The following is a 16,194-nucleotide window of genomic DNA, read 5'->3' on the forward strand; positions in this document are numbered from 1 at the left end:
CTTGTGTATCTGCCTTGTTAGATACAACTTCAAATTAGTGAATACTCCATTCTCTTCCCCAGCCTACTCTTCATCACATACACAACAGTGCGGTACTGATTGTGAATGGAAGCCTAAACTGGACGAATATATTGACATGAAAGGAATGTTGTGCCATAAAACATCTCTGTATGATGTTCCAATATGCAGACAAGCCTTATATTTAAAATGTTAGAACTCAATTTACTTGGATAAGGGATAGCTAACAACAGTAGTCATATAAATATCAGAACAGGGAAAGGAAAAAGGGAAAGAAGGAAAACAATTTTAAGAATTGATTTGCTTACCCAAACTTTTAGTGACTTAGCAAAAGGACAGACTTACTCCTCATGCTTTCAGAACATACTTCACTTCGTGCAATTCAGTTGTAGGTAATATCCTGGAGGAATTTAGATACCAACTACTTAGTTTCAGAAACTTACATGAGAGGAAGAGAGAGACAGCCAAAACAAAACAAATAACAGCCCCGCAACCCCAACCTCACTCATCACAGCTGCAGAAAGATTAAAGCCGTTGACTTAAAACAAGATTTACGGAAAATGTGCAGTACTTCCAGAAGATGACTGCAGCAGTTGAAGAGTACTAGGGGAATGAAACAGGACAGTAAACATCCACATTTCACAAATCAAGGAAAAACTCATCTTAACAGGAAAACCTGTTATTAACATTGACCTACAGCAAGAATGTAATGTGAAGGCGCACTGAAAAATTCTGTGTTCCAAATCTGAACTGGGATTTGCCTAGGTTGAAACCAAACTCTGCCACAAGTTCCTGCTTTGGCATTTGGACAGGAATCAGAACAACAGATAATGTAACTAATCCCAGTGTTATCTCCTGGGAATCATTTTGAAAGAAGATTTATCAGTAATACTTGCTGAACTGTAATGAAAATGGACTTGGTTTTGGAAATAAAACAAACTCTTGTGGCAGAGGCTCGGTCAGCCCCCTTAATACTTCAATGCAAATCGGATGACCACAAAGGTGTGCCACAAAGGTGTGATAAGTGAAAAGGAACAATGATCAACTCCTTCAATGTCTAGAAAGCTTTCCATGAGGAGAAAACTTTACACGAGGAAAAAAAATTTACCTCACAACAACCTACATTCTTTAAAGCTTTCAGATGAAAGTGATTTATTACAGAAAATAATTCCACAGTGAATCATTAACTTTTCTTCAAAATATTACTAGCACTGATGCAGAGCCAAACCAAGAATCATTTAAACAAAATGTTAGTTCAAGCAGCTCCAAAATAAAATGAAAGTAAGTAACAGGACTTAAACAACTCAGTTTTTTTTTTTTAAAAAAGTAAAACCAATCAAGTACTTTATTAATCAGAGGAGATTTGATTATTCCCTTTAAAATCACTACGAAAAAAATCACTGCGACAAATTAGCCTCATACAAATATGGATTTTATTTACAATTTTCGAAATTCTCAATCAAATCCAACTTCTCAGTTTAATGTGTAGCATTTATCCTTTAAAACAAATCAAACATTGTATTCTTTTTACATCTGCAATATGGAGTCCATAGGTACATGCTATTTGGGGTATCTAATGGAACCACTTTAGATCACTTTACATATGTATGTAAGGTATTCTGTGAAGACGACCTCTTCAAAATGCATCTGCCTCAGTGACAAACATGTCTGTAACCACTTTCTAATGATAATTCGTTAGGAAGGTTTAAAAACCCAGTATTTTATACCAGGACATACTGTTCACATATATTTCAGGGTGTGTTACCATGTTCATATTGCAACATCGCCTGCTCCATAAGCAATGCCACTGAAATCAGACTAAAGATTACCCACAGATTTAGATATTATTCAATGTGAATAAAAATGGCCATTGATGACTTTTACTTGGGTATGTGGAATTATGGGCCAATCTGTACCTGAACTGGTACCAGCGTGATGTGATCTGTTCTGAAACTTGAAACCGCATGGGTTATTATAATAAAATCTTTTACAACTGTATTGCACATAAGCTCCTCAAAAGCACAAATCTACATAACTGTGTCCTGAACTCAGATTTTACCTACTAACTCTTGTGAATTAAATCAACCAGATGGTAAAATTACTTATTTTTCTCATCCCAGTGTCTGTGAATGAAGAGAAGAGGGAGAAGATATATACACTTTGGAATCCATTCAGTTATTTGTTTTTTCTGCATGTGATTTGTACTTCAGAGATGAGGATTTTTAAAAAGTAAAATAAAAAGCCAGACAGACCTTGGATTTATCTTTAAAAGTACCTCAAAAACATAACAAAAATTCAATTTAATTTTGATACGTATTAAAACATTTTAGTCAGTTCTGCCTGACAGCATAACACGACAGAAATGCACAAGACTTTAAACATGCTTTAAAATGACATTCAACAAAGTATTTAAAATTTAATAAATAGCATACAATCACACACAAATACATTTCATACTGGATCTTTAAGCCTCATAAAAACAGACTGGCAAAGAATAAATAAAACAGTAGTTGACATTTTTGTTTTTAAAAGGTGTAGATTCTTGTTGTCAAGCCAGTAGCCATGTATTAACCTGCTTATCACAAAATTGGAAGTTATGAGCTTTCTCCATTGATCTGTTTCGCTCCAACATGTAGTATCATAAAAAAATACATTGAAAGGGATTTTTTTTTTTTTTAAAAAAAAACAACCAGTCTGCAACCAAGTAAACCAGTTTTTAAATACAATGAATAAATAGGGAATTAGTAAAGCAAATTCAATTGCAACAAAAATGCAACACCCCAAGAAAAGAGCCATGGGAAATATATAGCCATTGCAATATTAGACAATAATAGTACTTAAAGTGATAGTGCTTGTGCACTAAGCTCATTTAGAGACCTTAATATGATTTTAGTGCAAATCCCTTGAGTCCAAACAAGCTTTATACCCTACAGTATTAGGGAAAGATCTATTACCAGTTGGAACTTACTCTGTAGTGTATTTGTACATATCGGATATTTAAAGAACTAACACATATTGTAATATCTTCGGCCCTTTTTTACTTCAAAATGGAAAGACTAACAACTGGGGATTTTACATACTAATTGACTGTACCATATTAGATTGCAGTTTAGGAAAGTCACTGCTATAAAAGCTTTTGCCATCAGTTTATCTATTGTATCTAAATTTCACAAATCATTGCATTTTGTACTTCTGAAAAAAATGCTCCTGGAGAAAGTTTCTCCTCCCTTTAAATAAGTTCACATTATAATGAAATTCAAGAATATTTAGACAAAATGTATAAACTCAAATAAAAGTACATATTTTACATTAACAATCCTTACCAGCATTTAGTATATTAAGTTACAAGTATGTTGGCAATAATACAACAGAGTCAATTCCTAAAGGAAAATAATTCTGTACAAATTCACCTGTTAATATGGGGTTAAACAGGCAGCCATTTAAGTCTTGTGCGGCCATGTTTCTGTTTTGAACTAAAGTACCAGGATAAACTAAATTTGAAACTAACTGGGATAACTTCAGTTTAAAGAGTAATCAGATTATACTGGATACACATACTGTGTATTCAGAGCTATTAAACGTTCACTCTAATAGTTCCATAAAGTCATCCAGTATAAGAAATGTTTAATCAACCACACAGTTGCTAAAATAGTTTTAACATAACGTCCTGGATTTTTTAAACTAAAAACTAGTTTTAACTGTGAAGTACAAAACAATGACAGATATTGCTCCAACTTGTACACAATCTTTCCTAAACAATCCGTACCTAGCAGAGTAATAATGCCTCATCGTCACTAGTTTCATTTTTCACTGTTGCTTCTAAGCAAGTGTCAGGTATCTGGGCAGTGTGTACGATGCCACAGCTCTCACAGGGGCCATCTCGATTGCATGACCTTACACCGTGATGTGTTGCACTGTAAGGCTGTCTAAGCCCTGGTCCTTGATCTGAGCTGAGATCAAGTAGAGGTCTTGAACAGTCATTCATGTCAAAGTCTGATGCTACATCAGAGACTGGAATTAACATTTCAACATCATCATCCTCTTCTCTTCCACTTACCCCATTATCAAGCTGTCTCAAAGGACTTTGGTTCTGATTCACTGAGCTTGATCTCCCTAACGTAAAGCGTACCCAGCGTAAGCCTTGAGTCATACGACTTAGCGCACTAGTGAGCTGGTGACGTGCAGGACTTGTGCTTGGGGGCTCTACGCTTGCTGCTTCTCTTCCACTATCCGTGTTTCCACTACTGCCACTCTGAGCAGAGGAGCTTCCACATGCTCCTACTGTTGCTTCTATTGCCGTTGCAGGCGGGACTTTCTGAGGCAAGGTGGCAGCAACACCACCGACTGCTCCTGCTGTGTCTCTTCTTTCATTTTCTGTATCTGTATCATCAGATTCAACAGAAAACAGGCTTCTGTGAGTATTACTTCTTTCAGCTTCTCTACTAGTACTTTGACTGGCAACATCATCTCCATCTGCTGAGACCAATGCCAGTGATCCAGAATGACGCGACCTTGCAAAATTAAAAATTCGATTCCAAATGTTACTTGATCTGCCAGCAATAGGAAGTCTGATGGAGGTAAATCCAAGTTGAGATCGCACTGCCAGTCTCAGGTTTTCCAGAACCGAAGCCTGAATGAGAAGACAAACAACAATGAAGTGTTGACAATATGCTGGCAAGAAAAATGACAACTATTGTGCCCAACAGCATATAATCACAAAGGTTAGAGTCTTAAATATTTTTAAAAAATCAGTCTTTAATATTAAAGATCTGGTATATGTAACAGTAAGTTATTTGAAACATAAAGCAGGTTTGAAAGAAGCCTGGATTCTCTTGAGAAGAAAACGTTATGACCAGGGAAATTAAGAGGAAATATGTACAGAAGAAAAAGGGAAATAAAAAAGCAATGAAGTATATAAGGTACATTTTTGTCCAAATCAATGATCTCCAAGAAAGGCAAAGTGAAAAAAGATGCACTATAACCTGAATATGGAACACTGATTATGGAACAGTAGAGCCAAAAATCCAGTGCAGAAAGTATGATACAGCAGGTATGCAAGATCTTTTACATAGTCTTATCAAGAAGATAAAGTAGTCTCTGTGGACTTCAGAGAAAGTACATATTAACATGCCTCAAAAAGTTTGGGATTTAAAGAAGAAATCCTCCAGAAACTCCTCAAGATTTAACAGACGTGACCATTTGTTGCCAACTATCATGGGGCTGCTTAAAGTAGAAATTAAATTAAATAACCTCTCCAGCAGAGATGCTTGTAGTTTTTTTTCCCCCATTCTTGCATAATCATTTAATTCCAGATTCAAGATGCTTTCATGCTTCCGTTTAATTAAAATTATCTTGTGTGTTCTAAATCATACGTTTCTCAATTTTGGTATGAATTTTCTAGTCAGTTACAGAATAATATGTGCCTGAATTTTTCTGCTTAAAATCTTGTGCAACCTCTAAGTTGTAAGGTAACATGATCGTACTAACACCTTTGACTTGGTGTTCCCTTATTCAGAATTAGAGAAAATGCCACCTCAGCTAAGTAGCTCAGTTCTCAGCAACATTAGGGTAGAAAATCTGCCAGATGGCCACAGCTCTGGAAGTACTCATTGCTGCATTGAATTACAGGATAAAATCCATATTCACATCCTTTTAATGAAGATTATTGTAAAAACAAAATAGAATATTCTTCAGAACAGCCTTTTTTTTTTTTTTTTCAAACTAAGATTAACGTAACATATGTATACATTTCACTTTGCTTACAATGAACTTTAGTGATTGGACATCATCTTCAACTCCCTTCCATAGTCCTTCAGATGCCACAGGGCATACACAACAGCATCCAAATAACACTTTGATGTACTTTGATCTACCTCTTCCCTTCCAGTAATTCATAGAATGACATTTGAATTCAAGCATATAAATACGTATGTTCAGTAGCCTTACTTTCAAAAGGTACAGGAGAGACCGCTCCCCACGCTTGAAAATCTAGTACTGAAGGCACGCATCAGCTTTATGCACAAAGCATTATATACAAATCAAAACAACCAAGGAACTTACTTTCTTTCACTCTTCAAAACTATTGTATATGCATCAATATTTGCATCAGTATTTTTAATTGAGTATGAAATTACGGTTACATTGAACAACTAAGAAGCATCTACATGCTATGTGTTACTATGGAAGATGGCCACTAATTCCATTATATTTCAATTAAAATAAAACAAAACAAAACTATACCCAAAACAATTATAACTAGATAATTCAACTTAACTTGACTGAAGATAAAAGAAAATTTCCATAATTGCATAGCTTTGTAAAAGGCTTGGTAACAACCTCTGACTTACAGCCAATACATAGCTGGGTTTTTCAGAATTGTCCTATCAAGCAATTTGATTTTTAGTAAAAATCAAGATCTTTAGGCAATCTTTGTGGAGTTTCATGATGAAAAACAGGACTGAGCAAACCAAGTTCATCCAAAAGTCTTGGTTATTCCTAAATATGTTCACATGCACCAAATCTGAAAAACCTATACAGGGTAGGCATGTGTAGGAAACATTGTTTTGCTTCAAGTTGCCTGTACCAGAGGAATTAGATATCTGGGCATAGCAATTGCACTGTCTTAACAAACTTCCTTGACCTAGCCCTACTTCAAGAAACTTGTGAAAATAGCTGCATCACAAACTGGTGAAGTTTAATTTCTTTTGAAAAAAAAATCTTTGAAAAGTTGCTCTCCATTATTTATTTATTTAAAGTCACTTTTAAGTACTGAAAGGCTGCAAGAAGTCTGTCCAGAGCCTTCTCTTCTCCAGGCTGAACATCCGTAGCTCTCTCAGCTTTCTCCACAGGAGAGGTGCTCCAGCTCTCTGAGCATCTTCCTGCCCCTCCTCTGGACCACTTTCATTTTCCTTTAATGCCCACAGCTTTCTTGTTCTGAGGGTCCCAGAGCTGAACACAGCACCCCAGGTGGGGCCTCACAAGGGCAGAGCAGATAGGACAATCACCTCCCGCAATCTGCTGGCCACTCCTCTGTTGATGAAGCCCACGGTGCAGTCGGCCTTCTGGGCTGCAAGTGCACACTGCTGGCTTGTGTCAAGCTTTTTGTCCACCGCAACTATCTCACTGAGTTCTTTTCCCAGTTTGTGCTCATTTCTGGGATTGCCCTGCCCCATTTGCAGCACCTTGCACTTGGCCCTGTTGAACCTCATGAGGTTCACATGGGCCCACTTCTCAAGCTTGCCCAGGTCCCTTTGGATGGCACCCCTTCCTTCTGGATGGCACCCCTTCCATCATTCACTAAGCTGAATGATGCCAACTGCATCATTCAGCTTAGTGTCATCTGCAAACTTGCTGAGAGTGCACTCAATTCCACTGTCTTTGACATTGATAAAGATATAAAACAGTACTGGTCCCAAAACAGACATCTGAGGGACACCCTTAATTTCAGAAAGAGGACAGCAAGCCAAACCCGTAGGGGTACGGGATTATTTTTAAGCTTAAACATGATAACCCATCCAGTGAGATTCAATGCTTCTATAGCATGCATTATTAGCATTCTTTACAAAGCTCACGTACTTACAAAAATATTTCAGTTAGCCCTAGAAAAAAGATCTTGTTTTCCATTCAAATGACCTTTCTATTGCTAATTTATCTACTGAGAAGTTTTCACAGTATCTTGTTTTGGGTCTGCTTTCAAGGTCTCTCATACCAACCGCAACATTTTTTCTTCTTTTACTGTATAAAATCATTTGTGACGGATCACAATCCCCAATTTGTACCATTTACCTAAGCAGTGGAGTAAGCAAATGTGCTATAGGGTAATGCAATCTACCTTTGAAGAAATTTTTAATTAAAACATTAAGATCATATAGATGGAGTAAGAAGAGAAATGTAGGCATGAAATGAAGATAAGTGAAATGAAGAAGTTCTGTGATAACAGTAGAAAAGATAAAAGAATAGCATGTATCTTCATCAGTGGGAAATCAGTACAATCACATACAGCTTCTCTAGACACCTACTTCATAAAAAGAACAGACTACAAGGATTGCAACACAAAACAAAGAAGTCAGTCAAGTGAGAAAAAACAGAGGTGAGAGAGTAAGGAAGCAAAAGACTATGATCGCCGCATCCCAAAGTTGACAGAAGGTGCACAGAACAGCACATGGTCACCACTCAGAAAGAACACAGGACGTGATGAGGACACAATAACTGGTGTTAGCTCTGTATCACCATAAGTAATCCTAGCAAGACTACTAGGTTTCAAACGTCCTGCTTCTTGTGAACATGCATGCATGAAATAATAAGTGAAATCTATGGCAGAGTAAGTGTAATGAAATCAGTTCCACTTAAAATACAGAAAACTCTCCCCTTACGGTATTGTAATGATTTTTCTTACCAGCTCACCAACACTAGCTAACAGTAAACTTTGCTGTATTAAATGCAACACAACACAGCTTAATACCAATACTAGCACAGCACTACAGCAAGATTCCTAGACTTTTCTTCTATTTCACGCAGTAGAATATTTTAACCAAAAGCCAAAATATTTTTTATGGAAAAAGCTGTTTTGATAGATATTTTCCTTAGCCAAATAAATTTGTGCTAATGCTACCTGTGAGTATCAAGATGGCCAGATACGATTAACTCCTATTTACTCACTTTTACTTTGTTACTTTGCCATTAATTTTATATTATAGCCTTGCCTTTACCATCGTTTTTTCCATGCATAGTAGGCTTGATCATACCTAAACACATATGCACAATGGATGTGTGTAAAATGGTTTTGCATGCTCTAATCTTTCCCAAATTTTAAAGTGCTAGCTTGCAATCTTAACTTCCACAACATAATACAGAGCATACAGCTGGGTCTATCACTCTATACTATCTTTTCCAGCAAGAATGATTCTATACTGTGCATTACTGGCTTTCAACAATAAAAAAAAATCTGGAAATTAAACTGTGTGGTGCTACCCTTATTATGAGTTGTCCAACAGCTCATCTTTAATATAATACTTATCGGCACGAAAGGAAGAAGAATAAATGCTATAAAACAAACAAAAAAGGACAAGGAATGCAAAATAGATTTTAGTATCTTTAAATTTTGACTAGTCTGCCTGATTTTTGGAGTCTTACCTGGTTTGGTGAACAAACAGGAAAATCTTCAACTGGTGGTATTAAACCCTGGGCAATTAACTGTCCATAAGACGGAGGAGCTTCTCTTCTTAACAGTTCAGCCTCAACCCGTGACAAGTGAGTTTCAAATGATCTTTCAAAGAGAAAAAAAAATTCATAATACATACAACTACAATAAAGATTTAAATCTGAGCGTAGAACTACATCAGACTATTCTAAAACAACAGCTTTCAGCAGATTAAATTTTATTACTTTAATTGAAATTTAATTGTTAAAATGTCAGTATAATTTGTTCAAAATACAGTAAGTCCTTGCAGTCAGTCCCATGGGTCTGTCCAGATCATAAAAAACAAAAACAAAAAAACACCCCTGCAACAATAAATCCCTACAAAAAAGCATTGGCTAAATATAAAAGACACCATTATAGATGCTAAAAATATTTTTAAAAAGTGAAGAGTGAGTAATCATGGCATGACAGAGTCTACAATAAAAGAAAAATTGTTAGACAGAATTTAAATATTAACTACAAAAATGAAGCTTTTGGGTAATAATGTGAAAACAGTTAAGTGATCAGAATACTTCTATTCCCTTTCAAACGAACCTTTAGAAATCACATGAAAAAATAATTGTATGTGAATAGAAGTGGTTTGAGTAATGTTTCAACAACAGATATGAAAGCATTTTTAAAATTTAAGTACCTGAGTCCATCTGTTCTACTTACCTTCGCTCAAACATCCTGAGTGAGTACAATTTACAAGTACATCCCAGTGCAATGACAAGCAGCAGTCCACAAATAAGACTCCCAATGACAGCTGCAGTTATTACTCTAGTGGGCACAATGACTGGGCAATTCTCTTCATCACTGCCATCACCACAGTCATCTTGAGAATCACAAACCCAGCTCTCAAACACACAGCGGTTATTTTTACAATGAAAGTTTCCTGGCTGACAGAAGAAACAATTTTTTTCATCTGAACCATTAGGGCAATGATTCTGGTAGTTGCAGCGATCCGAACGAGGGTAGCAAACACCATTTCGAGAACAGGGAAACTCATCTCTTTGGCACATGGTGCAGTTGGTTTCATCCCTTCCGTTCGGACAGTGCCAGTAGCCATCACAGCGTTGCTGCTCCGTGTAGCAACCCCAATTTCCACCACATGGAATTTCCCAGGGCAAACAGAAGCCATCCACTTGATAGGTGGCATTGAATCCTCTTGCAGCATTTACTTTGTCAGCACAAAAATGCACTCTTATCTGTCCTGAGGATGAAACAACCGTGAGGGGAGCATGAGAGTCAAATGCTGTTAGCACACGCAACAGCCTCCGTGGATTCTCTTCTAATCCATCGTATATTTTGACATAGTCTCCATAGCCTGTACCATCAAGTTTAAAATCCGTGAATCGCAAAATTACTTTGCGATGGTCACCAGTGTCTATCAGCCAGGTGCAGTTGCTTCCAGGCGGATAGAAGTCAGGGTAGTTGGGAGAACTGAAAGTACCATAAAAGTATTTTAACCACTGCCCACATGTTGGCACGTCACAGTCTATTTCGTCTCCTAGGTCAAGACAATCGATGTTACCATCACATTTTAAAGATTCTGGAAGGCAAGTGTAAAGCTTGGTGAAGCGAGAAAGACACTGGAACTGATTGTTAGCACAAGGTTGAAAGGAAGAAGCTGTTGGAGGATTAGCTTTGGCACAGATTTCTTCATCAGAGTTGTCTCCACATTCATCCATATTATTACACTTCCAAGCTTCTGGAATACACTTCCCATTAGCACAATGGAACTGGTCACAATCACAATTTGGTTCATCAGACTTTCCTGGGGAAGAAGGGAAGAGTTATAAAAAAAACTAAAAAAAAAAAAAAAAAGATTTATGGTTTGTGTTGCATATTTATTTGCTGCATCAAGTAGATGACAATGGCAAAACAACTATTTAAAATCTCTGTAAATCATCATAGCTTTCAACGTTTCAAGATAAAGCAGCTTTTCAAGTCTAAGTTCTGTGAGGACATCAGCATAAGCGCCATTCTTAGCTACGTTCAGTTAAATAACTTTAACCTATGTAAGAAAACAATGCTCTTTTATAGTGATTGAAAAACCCAGCTTCTAAGGTGCAAAAAATAAATCAGGAAAAAAACTGTTTCTCTTCTCATTCATGCTAAATATAGAAACATTTTGTCCTGTAGTTACCTCCTCAAATTCCTTCTCCTAAAAGCAGTTAGTTCTCTCCCCCATCTTCACAGGTTCCTACCTTACCCTTGTACATAAGGATCTATAGCAAGAGAGAAGCTGACAGTTGAAGGTCACTTATTACCCCCAACCTAAGACAGAAATTTCTCTCCTCACTCTCCTCCCATTGTCTCCTCTTGGCTCTCCCCCAGCAATCAAGAGAGAAGACTGTACTGAAAAGCACCAGCATACTTGGCTAAGCACACAATTATGCTTTAAACATTAAGGATGCAAGCAGTGGTCCAGAAAGTATGGATTTTTTTTTTTAATTCTGAAAAAAAATAAGACACCTTTATTTATGCAAATGCTGTCTAGTGGTTACTACCACATTTGTAACCAATATTTTTTTTCCCAAGATTCATTTATTAAGGTTCCATCCGTGTTGAACACTGAAGCATACCTCAGAAGCAATTTATTTAATCTCTGTAACAACTTAGCTGAGTCAAACACCCCGTATCATTTAAAAATCACTAAACTTCTAAAGATGATGGTACAGACTGTAAAATAGGCTATAAAACAAACTGCCATGGTCAATCCTCCAAAAAGCATTAAAAAAAATCTGCAATGCAGATGGTCCTACACAGCAGTAATTCAATAAATAATTTAGACAAATACATACTGAATCTAAATAACAGTGTACTTATGGTTTTAAAAAAGAAACAGGACAGGGACAACGATGAACTTACTGAAATGCAAACTTTCCCAGGAGAAGCAGGTTCTATCTTGCTTTACAACAAAACAATTCAGATTGGAAGGGATCTCTGGACGCCACCTAATCAAATAATCTGCTCATAACAACACTAAGTGAAGTTTGAGGAGTTGGACTTGTTAACGTTTAGGAGTTGGACTTGATGATCCTTATGGGTCCCTTCCAACTCCAGATATTCTATGATTTTATGATTGGGTTGTTCAGGGTCTTATCCAATCAAGTATTTTAAACGTTCCAATGCTGAACCACTCAAAGTGATAAGACTCCTCATACCTAAGTCCAGATTTCCCTTGCTGCAACTGATCTGCTGTGATGGGTCAAGTCACATCAGTTTTTTTTTTTTTTAAATTTCAGTATCTTGAAAAGCATTAAAAAGAAATATGCGACCTTGAAAGAATCAACTTTAAAAAAAAAGATGCAAGAACAATAACAGCATTTGAAACATCTCACAAATCCTAAGGCTTTAAAAAAAAGAATACAGGAAAATATGGAACCAACAAGGGTGATAAATGTTAAGATCAATGCTCAAGAGAATATAAGTCAACAAATTTACTGAGTGTGAAATAGAAAAGCAGGCACTGCCAGTGATTAAATTTTAGAAAATTCTTATTTCATAAAAAAACAACAAAACCACACAAGAACAGATCTAGTATAAATGACTAGATCTTGTTCTGATACACACACAGCATATGTAATATTAGCATGGCAAATACTTAGGATGATCCTGGGCTTTGAATGTGAAACTTGTACGCATGAATTCACTCCTAGACTGATCATGACAGTCCTATCATTGTGGGCCATAGGTGGAGGGCAATATAGTATCATATGTGTAAGACCTGGTGAAACTTGCTCAAGTACTGATTATAGTCTAGTTGACCGTTCCTACCTTGCAGAATCTGAAAAATGTTAAATAGAAAGATATAACATGAAGCTGTAAATATTCATGGCAATATTGTAGTAATGAAACAAGATACAATTTCAACCCGAACACTTCTTCTGTAGTCTTTTAAACTTTCCAGAAAAGAGCTGCCTTCTTGACCCTGAGTCAGCATTTTTAACCAATGATCCTTGAGTCATCACAACAGGAAATCTTATTTACGAATCAAATATTGAGTGACAAAATAACTAGGAATATGTACAAATTAAGACTATCCTTGCAAGTTATACCTCAAAAGACTTTGGGATACGACAAGATAATCAGCAAAAACTCAACTGCAGTTGTAGCCAAAGGACTAATGCAATTCTTCCATGTGTGAAGGAACATAAACTTCTTTACCTTTATTAACTCTATTTTCACTATACATCAATGACTATTAGTAATCTCTGACCCATTAGGGTACACATAATGAAGACAGAGGGAAGACAAATAAAGCGATCACAAAATTTCACCTTATGGTCAACTATGTTTCCACAATTGGAGCATGGAATTTTTTGTTGTTGTTTTGGTTTTGTTTAAAATGAAATACGGATATTTTCCTTAAAGACATTATCTACTTCCACACAGATTTTAAATGCAAGGCTCCCTAATGGTCCTTTTTAGGCCAGTGATCTCTACTGTTTCTATCATTTCAGTAAAAATAAACCTAAATAGCATCTGCGCAACACAAGGAATACTTTTTTACCCCCTTTTTCTTCAATCACATGCCACCTTTAAGAAGTGCCTTAGAAACATTGAAATAGATAGTCTGCCTCAGGTGCTAAACTGAGCACTACTGCATAACAATAGTGAGGAGAAATCGAAAACCACAATGGCACAACAGAACATATAGCAAAAACATAGCTGGCATTTCAGGAGCCTCCTTTTCACACTGCAAAGCAGAGGCAATTAAAATATTACTGTACTGGGCCTGGCTGGGATGTGAACCTTCCCTGCAGCAGCCCACACAGTGCTGCGCTCTGCACTTGTAGCTAGGACAGAACTGGTATCACACCGGTGTTGTGTCTGCTGCTGAGAAGTGCTGGCACAGTATCAGGACTCTCTCGGACCCTCCTAGGGGGTGGGCCAAAAAGTGAGAAGGAAACATCACCAGGGCAGCTGACCTGAACCAACCAAAGGGATAGTCCATACCATATGATGTCACACTCAGCAATAAAAGGTGGAAAAAGGAAGAAGAGGGGAGGGGTGGGCTCTCGTTGTGAAGACGTCTGTCCTCCTCCCGAACACCGGCTACGTGCGTTGAGGCCCTGCTTCAAGGACGTGGTCAAGCATCGCTCATTTGTGGGAAGTAGAGAGTAATTTCTTTCCTCTGCACTTCCACATAGCCTTTACTTGTTTTGTTTAGTTATTCCCTTTCCCCCTCCCTCTTCCCCTTTCCCTTTTTTCCCTTTAGTTGAATTGTTTAATTAATAATAATATTTCCTTAATAATATTTTTTCCTTTAATTAAATTATCCTTATCTCAACCCGTGAGTTGTTCTTTCCTTCACTTCTTCCCCTCCTCATCTGAGGAGGGGCAGTGAGAGAGTGGTTGTGGTGTTCAGCCGCCTAGCACGGTAAAACCACCACAATTACTCAAGCAGATTTTTCAACTGTTGTCTCACAGGACACTTCACAATTTTAGAGGACCGCCCTGATCTCTGAAACACAATACTACCACCTCAAATATAAAATACTTACCAAGTATCATATCAAGCATACGGACCAAGATGAAGCCAGTTTCAGAAGGATAATTTTTAAAAATATACATTTAAACTATTGGAAATACATTCAGAAACAGTGGACTAAATTATCTATTGAGGTGTTAAGCTGAGTATATTGCATGATGCTAGCAAGAAGAAATCAAGTAACATAAACAAAAAAGATACTTGTTGTTGAAATGTTACAGCTTCTTCCAAAAGGGGGGTTACATAATGAAACTGTTTCAAGATTAGAGGAAAAGACAGAAAAGGATTTTCAAATAACTTTATTAAGCCTGTGGCTTGCCTCCCCCACCCAATCCACATCCCTATCCAAAACATTCTTCTTGTTGCTAGCCCCCCAGGCAGGAACTCTACCTTTCCTCTGAGCCAGTGAGATAAGTGGGGCAGAAGCCAATGCCCAGCATAGGGCGTCTGTGGGCAGTTAGCAGAAACAGCAGTGAAGGATTACTGATTAGGCACTAACTGTTTCTTCCAGTCATGTTTTTTGATGAGACAGTAAGGAAAAAATCCTGGTGGAATATTGTCCTGAAAGCTGAGTCAGCATCTAAAGCATGGCTGCATTACTTCGCCCCAGCCTTGCTAAACTGCAAGGAGCTGAAGCATAGAGGGAACTTTTTTCATAGGCTTCAAAATATATGATACAGGGATAAGCCCTCCTGGGAACTTTAGTTTTGAAAAAGAGCTCTGACAGTGAAAAAAGCCATTAGGAAAAGTGCAGAATACAGAACAGGAGCAAAGCTGGGTTAGAGAACAAAAGATCAGTGCTTTTACCGAGGCTTGGTGGAGTAGTTTTGAACATGGGTGGCAGTGGATAGGTATAAGAGAATATGAATTGTTTTATGTAGGACAGGAATTCAATGCAGGTGTGCAGAGATCTGGAGCACGCCAGAGAATGGAGCATAAACATATATGAGTAAGAGAACGCAAAACCATTACCAAAGCAAAGAAGAATCTAATCTGGTGTTTTTGATGAGGAAGACTCAGAACACCATGATTATTCTATTATAAAATCCTAGAACCCCATAAGGCCAGAAAACAGTTTTGAACTAGTCTTTATTCATGACTGGCTTCCTCCTCTCTCTCTGGTCAACAGCTATGAGAGCAAAAATTGCACACAAAACAGTCTCAAGGTATTACTGTTGGTAACTAACTCACGTTGCATGCTTGGATTATTCAAGAGAAAAGTCACTTGTACAAAACCATGTCTGTACTTGGCTAAAGTTATCACAAATATAGGATTTATTTTTATATTTAAAGAGATTATACCAGAGATAGGAAAAAAAAAGATACAATTTCTGTGCGAAATGTAAATAAATCAAAAAAATACATAACCAACCACACTATTTCTTCCCTCTCTTGCCATACTCATGCTACTCAGAAGTCTACCCAACTATTTAACAAACTGATTTTATTCTGATGGAGAAAAAAATAAAAATCAAATCTTAGGCTATGTGGGGAAACA

At 37.1% G+C, this 16,194-nt stretch overlaps 1 protein-coding gene across 1 annotated transcript in view; it reads right to left on the reverse strand.

Annotated features, from left to right (window-relative positions):
• Window positions 1–1,428: 1,428 nt before the first annotated feature.
• Window positions 1,429–16,194, reverse strand: part of LRP12 (LDL receptor related protein 12) — a 52,747-nt gene continuing 37,981 nt past the window's right edge. The window contains exons 5-7 of the mRNA XM_035317394.1: window positions 9,872–10,973; window positions 9,151–9,283; window positions 1,429–4,648 (exon numbers count right to left, since the gene is read on the reverse strand). Coding sequence (XP_035173285.1) covers window positions 3,785–4,648; window positions 9,151–9,283; window positions 9,872–10,973 — 2,099 coding nt within the window. The 3' untranslated portion in view covers window positions 1,429–3,784. The remainder of the gene's footprint in view (window positions 4,649–9,150; window positions 9,284–9,871; window positions 10,974–16,194) is intronic.

Source organism: Oxyura jamaicensis, chromosome 2 (genome assembly GCF_011077185.1).
Source record: "Oxyura jamaicensis isolate SHBP4307 breed ruddy duck chromosome 2, BPBGC_Ojam_1.0, whole genome shotgun sequence".
In the NCBI taxonomy this organism is placed as follows: Eukaryota; Metazoa; Chordata; class Aves; order Anseriformes; family Anatidae; genus Oxyura; species Oxyura jamaicensis.